Source organism: Centroberyx gerrardi, chromosome 2 (assembly GCF_048128805.1).
Source record: "Centroberyx gerrardi isolate f3 chromosome 2, fCenGer3.hap1.cur.20231027, whole genome shotgun sequence".
Classification (NCBI taxonomy): Eukaryota; Metazoa; Chordata; class Actinopteri; order Beryciformes; family Berycidae; genus Centroberyx; species Centroberyx gerrardi.
This window is the reverse complement of record NC_135998.1, coordinates 7,483,891-7,497,996: the sequence shown is the minus strand read 5'-3', so window position 1 is coordinate 7,497,996 and position 14,106 is coordinate 7,483,891. Positions and strand designations below refer to the sequence as shown.

General features: G+C 41.7%; 1 protein-coding gene across 1 annotated transcript in view; it reads left to right on the top strand.

The window, feature by feature from the left end:
* unc13bb (unc-13 homolog Bb (C. elegans)) overlaps window positions 1-14,106 on the top strand; it is an 85,689-nt gene that overhangs the window by 4,184 nt on the left and 67,399 nt on the right. Inside the window, exons 2-3 of the mRNA XM_078285953.1 lie at window positions 7,321-7,350; window positions 13,403-13,502. Coding sequence (XP_078142079.1) covers window positions 7,321-7,350; window positions 13,403-13,502 — 130 coding nt within the window. The remainder of the gene's footprint in view (window positions 1-7,320; window positions 7,351-13,402; window positions 13,503-14,106) is intronic.

Genomic DNA, 14,106 nt, shown 5'->3' with positions numbered 1-14,106 from the left:
ATGATGTTCAATGCATTCGAGGTGTTATTTTTGGACGAACTGGTGTTGTTAGTGATTTCATATGTTTCCCAGAGTGACTTTCAACAACCCCAGAGAAGGGATGTGAACGTGTTGCTTTCAGCTGTGGGTTATATGTGTAGGTGGAAAGAGTGATAGCGGAGCGAGAGTTTTTCCAGTTGAGAAAAAGCAAGTCGTGCCACTTATTTAAAACGCAACATGTCTTGTGACTGCATTCTGGTCTATAGAGGCTACTGTCGAAATATAGTTCCACGTCCAAGGCTTGCGGTGTCTATGGCGGTGCAAACATTTTATAGTTCTGCGTTGGTGTTTCTACATGTAGACCGCTGAAACGCTAGATGGCGGTGTCAAGTTTTTATGACTTCCGTACTATCAAAGCACAGAAAAAACAACAGAGCGAAACAGCTTGGTGGACCATTCACAGTTCTTGTGGTCTCTACGTACAGTTAGGGCCTACATTTTTGGTGCACATAAGCTATGACGGCAGCCTCTGCAGATCACACTGGCACTGTAGACACCTATGGTGACACTTTGAGGCCGAACTATAAATCTGCCTTAACTCATATCCTATACTGAGAGGGTTAAAATGCCAGCCTGAGTTACCTCAGCAGGGTGTTTCAAAGCCTAGGGGCCTGGACACCTGAAGTCTTTAGCTTAGACTTTCCAATACCTATGAGGGCCCTGTCTGAGGATCAGGCTGCACTCTGGCTCTTAAGAGGTTACAAGATCTGAGCTGTAATTAGGAGCCAGATACATCCTTAGAAGTAATAAATCAAGTTTAAAAATCCACTGTAAAACTAACTAAATGGACAGAGAAGCTAAAGTAGGATGAATATGATGCTGTGACGTGCGTTTAGTGTTAGTCACCAACCCAAACCAGGAAAGAGAAAGACTTCTGGCAGGGAAAAGGTCAGGAAGCAAAACGGCAAGTCCCATTTCTACTTAAGAAAGCTCAGCCTAATAGCTCTAATATACGAGAGTTATTGCACTAAATGGGGCTCCTCACTGTAGAGCTTGCACTACATCCATTTATTGATTACTGTTATGGCAGATGAAAGCTGGTAGGAGTTAGAAAGCCCAAAGATAACAGAGAATTGGGTGACAAGGCAATGGTTGTGTGATTGGCTGATGTTATGACTCATCCCTTCCCCCGGTAGTCCAGCTTGACAATGTTGTTTATTTATTGCCAGTACAGAAGGCTCATCTCCATGGCGATGTCTTTACACAACAGATAAGTGGTTGCCCTTACACGTGGACACGTGGGGGAGAATTACCCAGACCCCCGCTGTGGATCAGGGCAAGGCTGAGTGGACACTTGGCTCACATGGACCCCATGATGCCCCAGTACTGGAGGTGTACAGATGCTTCTGTCAGATAAAAAGATACGCAATCACTTTATTCACCCACATGGGCGTTCTTGAACATAGACACAATTCCTGAGACTGGAAAGTCGCTGTGGGTACTGCATAATTAGTACAATATATATGGTGTTGAGAATGAGTCCAGAGGTTGTGAGAACTTGGAAGGGGCAGTCGTAGGAGGGCTAGTTGAGGAAGCTGGGTGACAGCTCTTAGGAAGAGGCTTCTGTGGTGATGGGTGGTCTTGGTCTCCCAGAAGTTTTTGAAGGAAATGGTTGCCTGTGTGGGCAGGTTGATGGCAGTGTTTCCTGTCCTTTCCATCACCCTGGTGTCAAGCAGTTCCTTGTTGGAGGGCAGCTGACAGACAATGATCTGCTCAGCAGTGTGTAAAACACGCTGGAGTAGAGCTGTCAATATATTATAATATGTCAATATTATCGTTCATCATGTTTCAATAGAATCACATCGTGATGAAGCAATGATATAGAGTTATCATGATCCGATAGTCTGTTGTTTAAATTAATGATAAACGCCAAAGAGTAATTAAAATCTCTCACAAAATTAGACTTGAAACAAATTAGGGATTATTATTTGAAAATCAGCCTACAGAGTTTGCGCATACTTTATATGACCATCGATTTCATTATTTAACATGTGATTTTGCATATCTCTGTTGTCTGCGAAAACCTCATAACTCCAATGTTGGTGATTTTCATGGGATTCTCCGACATCCTGGGCTCATGAAACCCTTTCAGTTTCAGTTTAGTTCCTAAAAAGTTGACATTTTGGAGATCTATACAGATTTTCACCCAACAGAGACGACACTTTCACACATGTCGTTATCTCAATAATGTCTTACGATTATAGGGATATTCATTTCATCCATAAGGCCCAGTACTACGCTGGAGCTTGTTCTCTGAATAGAGCAAGCAGAGTAAAACCAAACTGTGATGGAGGGTTGTTAGGATGTTTGTGTGACATCTAAGAAATTAAAGCAAGCTGTGTTTTTGAAAAAAACATCACAAGAATGTTAATCTGGATCTCCTTAGTGGGTAAATAAGGGTTAAATACCATTCATTTTTGCCCAATAACCACAAACTAGCTAATAGATTGAGTCTATATTCAGTGAAAGTATTGAATCGGATCGATACTTGATATTGGCTGATACTTAAGGTTTTGTACAATGTTGGCAATGAAGGTCGCACAGGTACTCTGCTGCACAAATTGGTTGGTGATGGTGAATCGGCACCAAACTACCTAGCATGGAACCTTGATTTCATTGCAGGCTGAGGTTTTTTTTAGACAGCATCAGGGCTTTTGTATGCTAATTGCGCTATTGACATGGGGTTGAATTTGTTTTACACCTCAATTGAAAGTACTTCAATGCAGTAGTTCTTTGTTCTTTGTTGCGGCACACTCCAGAGCAGTGTGCCTGACAAATGTTCAAGCCATGAATTAAGAGCACACTGGACGCATGATTAAATCAACCATATTTGCTTGGAGCTTGCTTGGCTGACATTGGCTCTGCTCCAGAGACAGTTGTAGAGAAATCAAGGGGAAATCATTTTTAGACATTAAGGACTAGCCTATATAAAGGTTGGGTGGGAAAGAGTGGCCCCGTACTACTAAAAGAGACAGAGTGGACGTTGTGAAAGACTGCAGGCAGAGTGGCTGAGTGTAGCTAGAAGCAGAGTAGTGGAATTATGAGAGAAAGAGGGAGAGAGAGCGCTTAGAGATTGTGGGAGTAATCCCCTGGCCATCTGTTGGTCTCTCTCTCTCTCTCTCTCCCTCTTTCACTGGCTTGCTTGGCCACAGGCTCCACCTCATTCAGATCCAACAGCCAGCACAAAGCGGAAACACACTACACCTCTAGCAGTGGGAGGTTCTGACATCATTTCCTGTTCCTACCTTCCTGCTTTCTGCCTGAACCATCAGTGATGTCGTTAAATACCTTGAGCTTTTGAATTTTAGTTGGATATTATCAGGCATCTTACGCTATAGGAAAAAGTCTCCACAGTTTGTCAGTTTACTTAAAACGGCCCATGTTAGTTTGTTAACCATAGTACTTGGGAACCAGCAGAGCTTTGTCATTTGTCTACCAATGGCCTATAGTAATATGAATATTGAGCGCTTTTGAATAGGTCAGTACAATTAGTAAAAATAAATAAAATGATAAATACATGAGTAATATTCAATATTGATTACTGCAATTTCCAACTCCCAGGAGGCTGCAGTTTATTAAAGGTATTATTTTATTGCAAGCAACGTAGCAACCAGTTTGCAACCAGTTTTCATCAATATTATGCAGCCCTACTTAAATGAGAGCAAATCCACAGAGCTAATTAAGGTGGACACAAGCCAGGCCAGTGTCCCAGGGAGCATTATCCTATATTGCACTAGTTAGATGGAAAACTGGATATCCTTCACTTTCATTGAGAGGCTACCTTAAACCGTAAACCGAGGTTGACTGCAAAAGCAAATTTAAGTTATGTTGAAAGGGGAAATATTTCAGCTTTGCCATCCTCAAATGTATATTTCTACAACAGATGTTGAGCTTGTCAAAAGTCACCTTGGCTTTTAAGTAGGAACACAAAAGTAGACCTTATGATATGCAGTTTTGTTGCATTTCACTGTTTTGTTGGAATAATATTAATAGGATTATTTGTGATTTCCCAGTAAGTTTGACAGTTTCAAATTTCTTATTTTTGAATTTGTAAAGTAGCTGAAATAGACTGGCTTTTTTAAACTACTACAGTGTGAATGCATTTGTGATCACATAGGAGGCTTCTTTCTCATGCTCAAACGCAAAGCACAACTGTGCGCGTCAAAAGTAACAGAGAGAGCAAGACCTCAAAGGACACAAGGAGCGTTACATCATTCTCGTTGCTATCCTTAGATGGCTAACCTGAAGTAACAAAGGGGATAACGTTGTTGAAAATAAAACTGGACAAGAGAAAGTTATCCTGTTCTGGAAGGATGTGAGTACATGACATCCTCCTCATCTTATCAAAGAGGTCTACCTAGATAGAGCCTGGATATTTTTTAAGGGCTATTTTTGCATAACGTGATACACGACATGACTAAATTTGAGACATGTTCAACTTGTAGCACCCAGGCGAGCGCCCCAAAACGTGCTGGGTCCAAAAACGCACACCTGCTGTGACCAAACCATTAAATACAATTGGGAAAAAAAATTGCAGGTACATTCAAAAAAGTGATCACGGCCTTATGTGTGATAGCTGAGCATGAGCAAAGCACAGTAACACTTTAATTCAATTCCTTACATTTAGCTTCTTTAACCTTGCTGGCTGCTGAACCTTCTGTTGATACCTCATGATAAATTTAATGAATGAGTTGTGAGTTTGTTTGAGAAAAGTCACAACCATGTGATAAGTCATCAGGTGAGTACACAGCAAATATGATTAAAAAAGCTGGCAGGTTGATAGGGTAACTGCGTAACTGGCCCTGCCAAATAGTGAGCTAAACAGCCTCTGAAGCCACGGAGGGCCCAATACAGGGAATGATAAGCATCGGTTTCCACTATAATGGCCCCGTGGTTTATTGCCCTCTGCACTGTTTACTGCTGCCCCAGATAACGTCATGCAAATTGGGACATAAGGCCATTGTGCCAGCTCATATGCCCCGGTGACAATGAGACAGAAAAGCCTCAGTGGAAAGACAAGAAAACTCACACAGTCACACTCTCCCTCTCCCTCCGTTTCCACTGCTCCCTTTCCTCTTCACACGAGGTATGTAAAACAGGAAACGCTTCGGAAGAAGGGACAAATTGTGTGTGTTTTTTTTATGATAAAGAATTCCTCTCTGTTTCCCTTTGCTGTCCACTAAAAGGTCAACATTAGAAAAAGTTTTCTAACATGCATGTACCTGCAATTATATGCGTTCTTTAACTTAAATATACAAATAAACCACTACTATTACTACTACACCCAGCGCTTGTTCTTTCTTTAGGGTCACTGATGTTTGCTGTGGATTTTCTGATTCAGCCATATAATCAACAGCAACGTTTCAAACAACAAAGAAGGCAGTACAAATGGTAGCTCCTTCTTCCCCTTAGTTTTTTTTCTAAATGTGTACAGAAGGAAGAGAGGGGATATTACGTGCAAATATGAAAAACATGTCATTTGCGCTACCATCATCCAATCCTGCCCATCTGCCATCCCAGGCTCCAGAGGTTTAGTATATGCCTGAACACACAACCCTGCAACCGCAATCACAATTAATCCCCTACAAAGCACTTCACAATCCCATAACCATTATTGTATAGATAAAGCAAAGGGCTAAAGTTGGACAGTCTAAAAATAAACCAAAATGCACCAGCAAACCGTTCCCCCCCCCCCCCTCAAATCCAAAATTTAGAGGTTTTAGGAAAAGACCATGGCTGTTGTAGCCAGCCATTTAGCATTTTGTTTTGCTATCATACTAACCATCTGCCCCAGTCCAGTCTTGGCCATTGTTCATGGCTGTTTGTTAGCTACCAGCTGTTGTGCTTTGTGATGCAGCATTGTCTGTATGTTTTTTTTTTATAGTATTAAGCTTAGTGTTTATGCTTAGGTGTCTTTCAAATGAAGGGCATTTTTCAACTGGGGTTAAATGTGGTTATTAACCTGTATACAGTTTTCCAGATACTCATATCCCATTTAGGGTCTTAATCTGTACAAAGTGTAGCCTATATTATGTACTGTATCTTCATGATACAAATACTCCCATATACTGTACATGCCATAACACAGTGGTGTCCAGTCATGTGCGATGGAGGGCCAGGAGTCTGCAGGTTGCAGCCACAACAGCAAGTGATTTCACTGATTAACACACCTTCAACCAGAGAGGAGGTACTAATTAATGCGATCAACTGGTGTAGTCCTCGGTTGGAAGGAAAAGCTGCAGACTCTTGGCACTCCATGGCACATGTTTGGACACCGCTGCCACAACACATTACTCTGAATAGACTGTGAAAGCCAAGATTAATTAGGATAAAGAATTCTCATGCCTTAGTATCTCAGCGAATATTGACATAACCTAGTTACCAGTGTATGAATATGAGGTTCTAACAGCTATTGGGATGAATGGGATATGATATTTAAATGTGACGAATACCTGAGGATCCCAAAATATACAACTGTAAAAACTGCATAAGAATAAAATTGCACATGTAAACCTAATCTAAATTCTAAGATGTTGCTCTAGTAGAGGTTAGGATTATGGGCCCGGTGCCAGAGAGGTTTTCTGGATGGGCTGCCTTTGTATGGGAGTGGATTGTGTGTCAAGAGATTGACTGAAAAAGATTAGTGCTGTGTTGAGAGAGTTAATATGAAAGAGTTGTTAAAGAGTAATGTGAAATGGGCAGGAAGAGTAAGCTATTTTCATGATAAAGTCATGAGTTACATACAGTGTTAAGTTTACTAGTTTTTCTCATCATAAAGCCGCCAAAATAGGCAGAATGGGTCATTAAATGATCAAATAAACATTTGGCTGTTTGTATTTTCATAAAATTTCAGCCAGTGCTGCCCACAAAAAGAATCAATTCATTCGTGACACACTAGACATGTTTTCTTGTTCTCATGAACGACAAAACATGTGAGGCTGTTGATGTGTTTGTGTAATTCAGGTGTCATGACTCATCAACACGTGTGTGTCTGCATATCAATGAATTCATCAGGCCACAATAACACGAGATCCTGTCCATTTTCCCCATGGCTGGGCAGTGCCCATGCCCAAATAATGTAGCATGTATGGCTTGTTTTTCTTCCCTGGTTGTACTTGCTCCAAGATCTGAATTAACATCACCTTTCTATCTGTCAATCAACTTATGAATAAAGTACTGCTAAAGCGAAATTACATGATATCATGTCAGTGGATACAAAATGAACTGGTTTACTTAACCTTTTTACAGCTAATCATTGTTTTCTTTTTTTTGGTTTTACAGTGAAAAAAGCCAAGCTCCAAGGACCTCCAGGTGAGTACATTTGATTGATAGCCTAACAACCAATCATTTTAGCTCCTGTACCCATATTCATAAACCTTCTGATCTGAACTTATTATGATCACTAGTTTGGTCACACAACCTTCCATTCTGTACTCTAAATCTTCCCAGATCTTGCATATTTTAGCACCTAAATTTATGTGACAGTGACAGTTTTCAGATCACTACTAATTTGCTTTTTGGAACCAGGCTAGTGTACCCATTTCTCTTGTAGGTTAATCAGTCAAATTCTGGCAAGTCACCGAGGCCAGGTTGATTTTGCGTTACGTAATCCTGTGTCTTTCTAGGCTAGCCCATGTACAGGTGAGCTTAGATCGGTGGCCCAAATCCCCATGCCCTCCACCTAAGCAAATCCCTCTAGTGTTTAGCCTCACGGCTATCCTTAAGCCCGGTGACGTTTCTGAACAGAGCAGGCAGCAGCAGCAATGGCAGAAAGTCACAGAGGCTTTGGATCTGGCGGTGGCGTTTCACTCTCGTTCTTTTAAGTCCCCAACTGACCCCTGTATTAGCCAGGGGAAAAACTGCTAGAGTTAATTATCCAGAAAATCTCTACATTTGTTCAGCCTAATTCTTCTTAGCCCCTCCCCCGTCTACGAAACATGATTTTGTTTGGTTTCTGCATTGTCAGGAGTGGCTCTATTGTGGTGTCTTGTTCCTCTGAGATATTGAATTTTGGTTGTAAGCCTTGCTACCCTCCTCCCTCCCCTAGGCCTTACCGCCTGTGACACCTGCCCCAGAGCAAACACTCAGGTATAATTCAGCTAAGCCCGTGGTCTGCCGTAGGCCAAATGTAAACATCAGTTACTTTTTGGCTACAAGGCCAAGTAGGATCAGTCAGGCCCAGGGCAAACTCAGAGTCTTACATGAGATTCAAAACATCATATATATTCATTTTCATCTATAGCTTAACAGGGCAGTGGCAGCTACTTGGGTCCTAAGAAGTGTCATAAAGCAAAATCTCTTCTTCCAACACTTGTCCTGGTGCAAACAGAACTCCTCATGCCAAGATGTTACTTAGGCCTTGTTAGCAAAGTAAATCACTAGGCTTTTTCTTTTTCATACAGATTTTGAAAATGTTTGAAGAGTGAGTACCTCAGGCTACAGCTTAACAAACAGTTATTTCTGGGCAACACAAAGCAAAAGGAGGCATAGAAATTTTGATTTGGAAGAAAATGATCGACCAATGTCATAAGTCAGTGGCGAAGATATTGAATATAATAGTGAATATATGATTACATTGATTCATTGCGCTGAGCACTTTTTAACACATTTTGCACTTCAGTCAGGCATGTTTCAGTATATATACGGTACATATAACTCAAATCGCTACTGATCCTGGCCGGATGACGTCGAGGGGTGACGGACCACTATCTTGCTACACTGGCTCTGTGGCTATTGTTATGGATCACTATCTTGGGACGCTGCACCAACATCGATTACGCATCAAAGCCGTGTGCAGATTTGCACTTGTTCTCCTGTTTAATTCTGAGAAAGACAGCTTGAGATTGGATTCCTACATTTCTTCTCATCAGTTTGCCATTATGTCATTTCCATTCCAATGTGGCTCTGTGGCTCATGGGAATTCACATTCTCATAAGGAACAAAGTCAGTTAGGAATTGGCCCTTTGTCTGTTTATTCAGGGTCAATGAATGAATCAATAAACATGTCACGGTTATCTGTCCTCTTGCTAACCCTAACTTGCCCTGTATAAGGAGATGTGTGACGTGTGTGTGACTTATAGGAAGAGCCCTCAAAGTTTACATAGGGCTGGTCTGTGATGTGTGTTTGTATTGTGCTTTCACCACGCCTTGCACTGGATAGTTTTTAGGTCTTGCTGAAACCTTGCATCATGTTGTCTCTGGAGAAAATGGGTCGAGCTCAAGATGACCTTCAACAGGCCAGCGGCCGGCTGTCTTATTTTCCACTGATTGTCATAGGAAACTGAGGCTTGATAAGGGTTGTTTGTTGCTGGATCTGTGTGTGTGTGTGTGTGTGTGTGTGTGTGTGTGTGTTTTGTTGAAGAACAGATCAGCCTTTCAACAGAACTATGGTTAGGTGCCAAAATACACATCCAGCAAATACCTTTCCCTTTTAAATTCAATACAGCACTCAAATGAGGTGTTCCCAGTAACAGTGGAAAAGGTCTTCAATAGGTATGTCTTCTGTTGCATGCAACATTGATGAGTGGTCTGAATTTTAAATGTCGGTCTTCCAACTGCCTGCGTTTTCCTGACTAATTTATTGAAAAACTCATCATCCATCAATAATGAATGGAGATACTTGACTGAGGCATCAGAGGTGAGTGGGAGGTTCATAGGCAGTGAGTACTGAGCACTGTCTCAAAACACGGACGTGACAAGAAGGCTACATCATCCCACAATGCACTTCAACAGATCCCTATTCTTGACAGCACACTGACAGATGTGCCTTGTGTGCTGTCTTTGTGTGTGTTGGCGGGGATGTGTCCACATGCAGTTGTATGTGTTTTCATTAGGGATGTAATGATACGCTTATCTCGCGATACAATTCGACACATAATATGGGGTTCACAATTCGATAAAACCACGATACGATGTAATAAAAAAAAAAAAAGTTCAGTGACAACAAAGTCTGACTGTGCAGAATTATGTTTATTTCTGAGCCACAAATCTTTCAAGCATTGGCACTGGCTTGCTAGAATGTAAACAGCAATGTAAAAATGTCATCACAAAGTGCAAATAATATAATTTTGATAGAGAGCATGTGAAATTGTGATGGGCAACCATCTCATTTGTGATTACTACAGCAGAATAAAATAGAGCTAATATTGCAATTCATTTTTCTGTATTGTCACATTTCTGTATTGTCATATATTGAATTTCGATATATCATCCCATTTAGGGCTTTGGACAGTCCTCACTTAAAATAGTTGAGGTTCAAATTAGGGTTAGGTATAGGTTAGATTAAGGCATTTAGTGGTTTTATCTAACAAGTATAGTGACGTGTGTGCGTGCGTGTGCATGCTTTGTGTTATTCCAGGTAGTTATTACTGCTTCCTTCCTAATGGCGTAGATAGTATCAGTCTTGTGGTGGATGAGGCAGCGCCTCCTGTGAAAAGACCACAGCCACTAAGTGGCTCTGATCTAATCCATACATCCTCTTCCCTTATCTCATCACCCTTGTTCAGGGGAGCTGGCCCGAGTGTGGCACAAAGCATGGACTATCTAATTAGGGAAAGGCTTGAGCATCCCCCAGGCTCCTTTGTAATAACGGCTGTGTTTTGTCGCTACTGTCCTCTCGAGACACTAATTAGGCCTGTGTCTTGTCACTCCAGGGACAGGCATGTTAGACAGTAGTGTCAGCCAGTGTCACATCTGGGAAACAACAGGGTGCCTTTAATACGGCTCCGTGGGCCTAAAATGATCTGCATTCATGTTGTGTCTCACTGGAATGTTGTAAGGATCCCACCTGTGTCAACTCTTTGCAGTCTCATTGTGTCAAGAGGTCTGTTTACCTATCTGGCTGCTGTGTTAAAGGCTATTTGCATGGTAAAGTCAATGTTTCAATTTGTCACCAGGGAAACCAGGAAAAACTTTGTTTAGTGTGGTCAGGTGACTAGTCTACAAAGGACAGCTGATGCCTATCTTTTATTTCCCATAGACCAAAAGCTGGATATAGCCTATAGTGTGTGTGTGTGTGTGTGTGTGTGTGTGTGTGTGTGTGTGTCTGGACCTACACATGCATGCGCAAGACACATGCATTTGGGAACGGGCATGTGTTCTTATTATTGGGTAAAGTCGAATCATGGCAGTGGCCTGGTGTGGTGGATCTTATTTTAAGGTTTACCAGTATGCATCAACACAAAGCTATACACTTCTACAATACTGTCATCCATAAATATAAAAATTGAGATGAGTTAAAACGTTGATCTCCATGGGGAAATTTATTTATTGAATTTAAAGAATAAGGTATTTGTTGGATGTGTATATTGGCACCTAACCATAGTTCTGTTGAAAATCTGGTCTGTTTTTAAACAAAAACAAAACAAACAATCATAATACTTCAGCTTAGACAGAAAATCTGTGGGCAGGCACACATACAGTACAGAGACACACAGATACAGATACTCACACACACACACATAACACACACACACAATTGTGTATTGTAGCAGTATTGTAACAAATTTGAACATAAAATGGATGATTATAGACACTTTAAAATTAAACTGGCATTGATTGATTGGCATTGGCATTGATAATACCATTACAAAACCGTATACTGTCAAAACCAATAACATATGTGGCGATATGTTCATCATACAACTTTACATGTTGCCAGTCTAAGCCCCTCCTCCAGCTGCTGTCCCACCCAGGCGGGGGGTCGGCGTCACGGTGCTGCAGGGGCGCAGTCACAGGGAGGACCACCGGGGGCGTGGGGCCGGTGACTCCCAGAGCAAAACCGAGCGTATCAGCACGCACGTGTAGACGCACCCTCGCCCCACTGCAGGAAATGAAAAGTGCTGGTTATGTCACGGGCCGTATAATCCCACCCCCCTCCACCCCCCCGAGGCTGGCAGCTGGTGCAGAGGCTTGTTGTGGCGCTGCTATGCTGCACTACTGGCTCCGATGTGAGACGAGGCTGACGGAGAACGCTGGGTGTGAAAGTTGTCTATACAGACTGACAAGCCGTGCAGATAGGCAAATCCTTTTCCATCCATATTACAAGTCGCAGCCACTAGTTCCAGCAGCCGCTACGTCACTGATGTAGCACAGTTCTCTTACGGCAAAAACGGTGACCTAGTAATTCGGTAGTAGAGCGCACTCCCATAAAAAGGTGCAAACCATCGGTCCAGAGTCAGAATTAAGAAAATAAATATATGAAGGTTGCACACTTCTCTCCATACAAAATATTTGTATCATGACACCCTGAAGAAGTCATATTGCCGAAACATGTTGGTGATGTAAAATAAATATTTTTATAAGTGGTGACCTGTCATGTTTTAGCTACTCTTGCTGATTACACTGTGACTACAATGCAGTATAGATTTAAGAGTTTCACCATAAACATGACCCAAATGGGTGCCTCAGACAGGATAATCAAACACAGCTTCCACCATCACCTTTGACTTAATCTAGCCTTGATTTCAGTCTTGATGGTATAAGGGATGACGCAGACCTTTTCAGCAGTAGGAACAGGTCAGGAGTATCCTGCATCTCCCTACATCATCAGCTGACATGCTCCCTCTGTTGCATAAGGGCGGAGGGCAAACACTAGGACTCCGTCTGAGAGACGTGTTTAAGAGCGGCTGCAGCTAGCTAGGAGAAGCGGATCAGGCAGCGGATCCTGCGGCTGTGTGTGCTGTGCAGGGTTGGCTCTCATCAGAGATTAACAGGGTCAGTTTGCTGGCCTGTCCTGGCCTGGCTTGACACGGCAGGGGGAGGGGAGACTTATCTGCTTTCACTCTCACTAGAGCTCCTGATGTCATTTTCCCAACACAAAGCCAAAGTCGAACTGGCCTAGTTAGCATTACTCGTATCGGTTGTAGGCTAACGTCTGATCTCCCGCCTGCTTTATGAGTTGTGTGTCATCTCATAAGACACTTCTAGAGTTTGCTTTTTGGCCCAGTTTTCCGTTTATGTCTGAGAGTCTGCAGAGTGATGCTGATTTATAAACACTGTACTAATAATTTAAATTCAATTCAATGTGCTTTATTGGCATAACAGTTTACAAACAATATTGCCAAAGCATGTAACAAGAAATTAATCATCAATTAGCCAACATTTCAGAAAATTAATCCCGTCCCCTCCCATGTATCATTGTGTGTGTGTGTGTGTGTGTGTGTGTGTGTATGTGTGTATGTGCGTGTGTGTGTATAACTAATATTTAACTATATCAATATAACTAATATAACTTCTCAATTTTCTCATTGTTTTCTTTGCAGTTGTCATGCTCAATACTGTCCCAAATACAATCAGTTAGTGTACTGTCAGTGTATTGAGTATATCTGTTTTACAGCATGATCTCCCTCTTCTTCTGTTTCAGACAAGTTCAACACCTACGTGACACTAAAGGTGCAGAATGTCAAAAGCACAACGATCACTGTGCGGGGGGAGCAGCCATGTTGGGAACAGGATTTCATGTTGTAAGTCATCGTACACAGACGCCTCACGCGCAGGGTGGAATCACACTACGAGAACAAATTAAATTGTAATCACTTTAATCACCAACTACAATAAATGTACAATTTACAGTACAAATATGCAACAAGGACCTCATAACTGTAAAAACCTACAGTGCAAGACACACTTTGCACAGTAGACTATACATTTAATTTTATGGCTAAGCTAACAATAGTGGAACAACTTGGTACCTTTATGCCCTGTACACTGTATGGGTATATTTCCGTGAAAATCATTCCCACAGAACATCCTTCAACACTGAGAACACAAATGTTTGAAGTGTCAATATTTAAGAGCTTTAGGAAGCACACACCTCTGCTGCTTGTGAGTTATACCAGCTTGGGAAAAAATTCTCATCCTCCCTAAAATTGCAATTTGAACTTATGCAATTTCCAAATTGCAGAGGCTGCAATTAAGAGGCGTCCAAAATGGTGTTTTAGAGCTGCAGGTACATGAATCAAGTACAATATTGGCAAAAACCTTTCATCATACACTAACATTTTTAAGTTTCTTTAAAAGAAATATGACAAGAAAAACTTGATATGATATGAATCGCAATTGCAATAT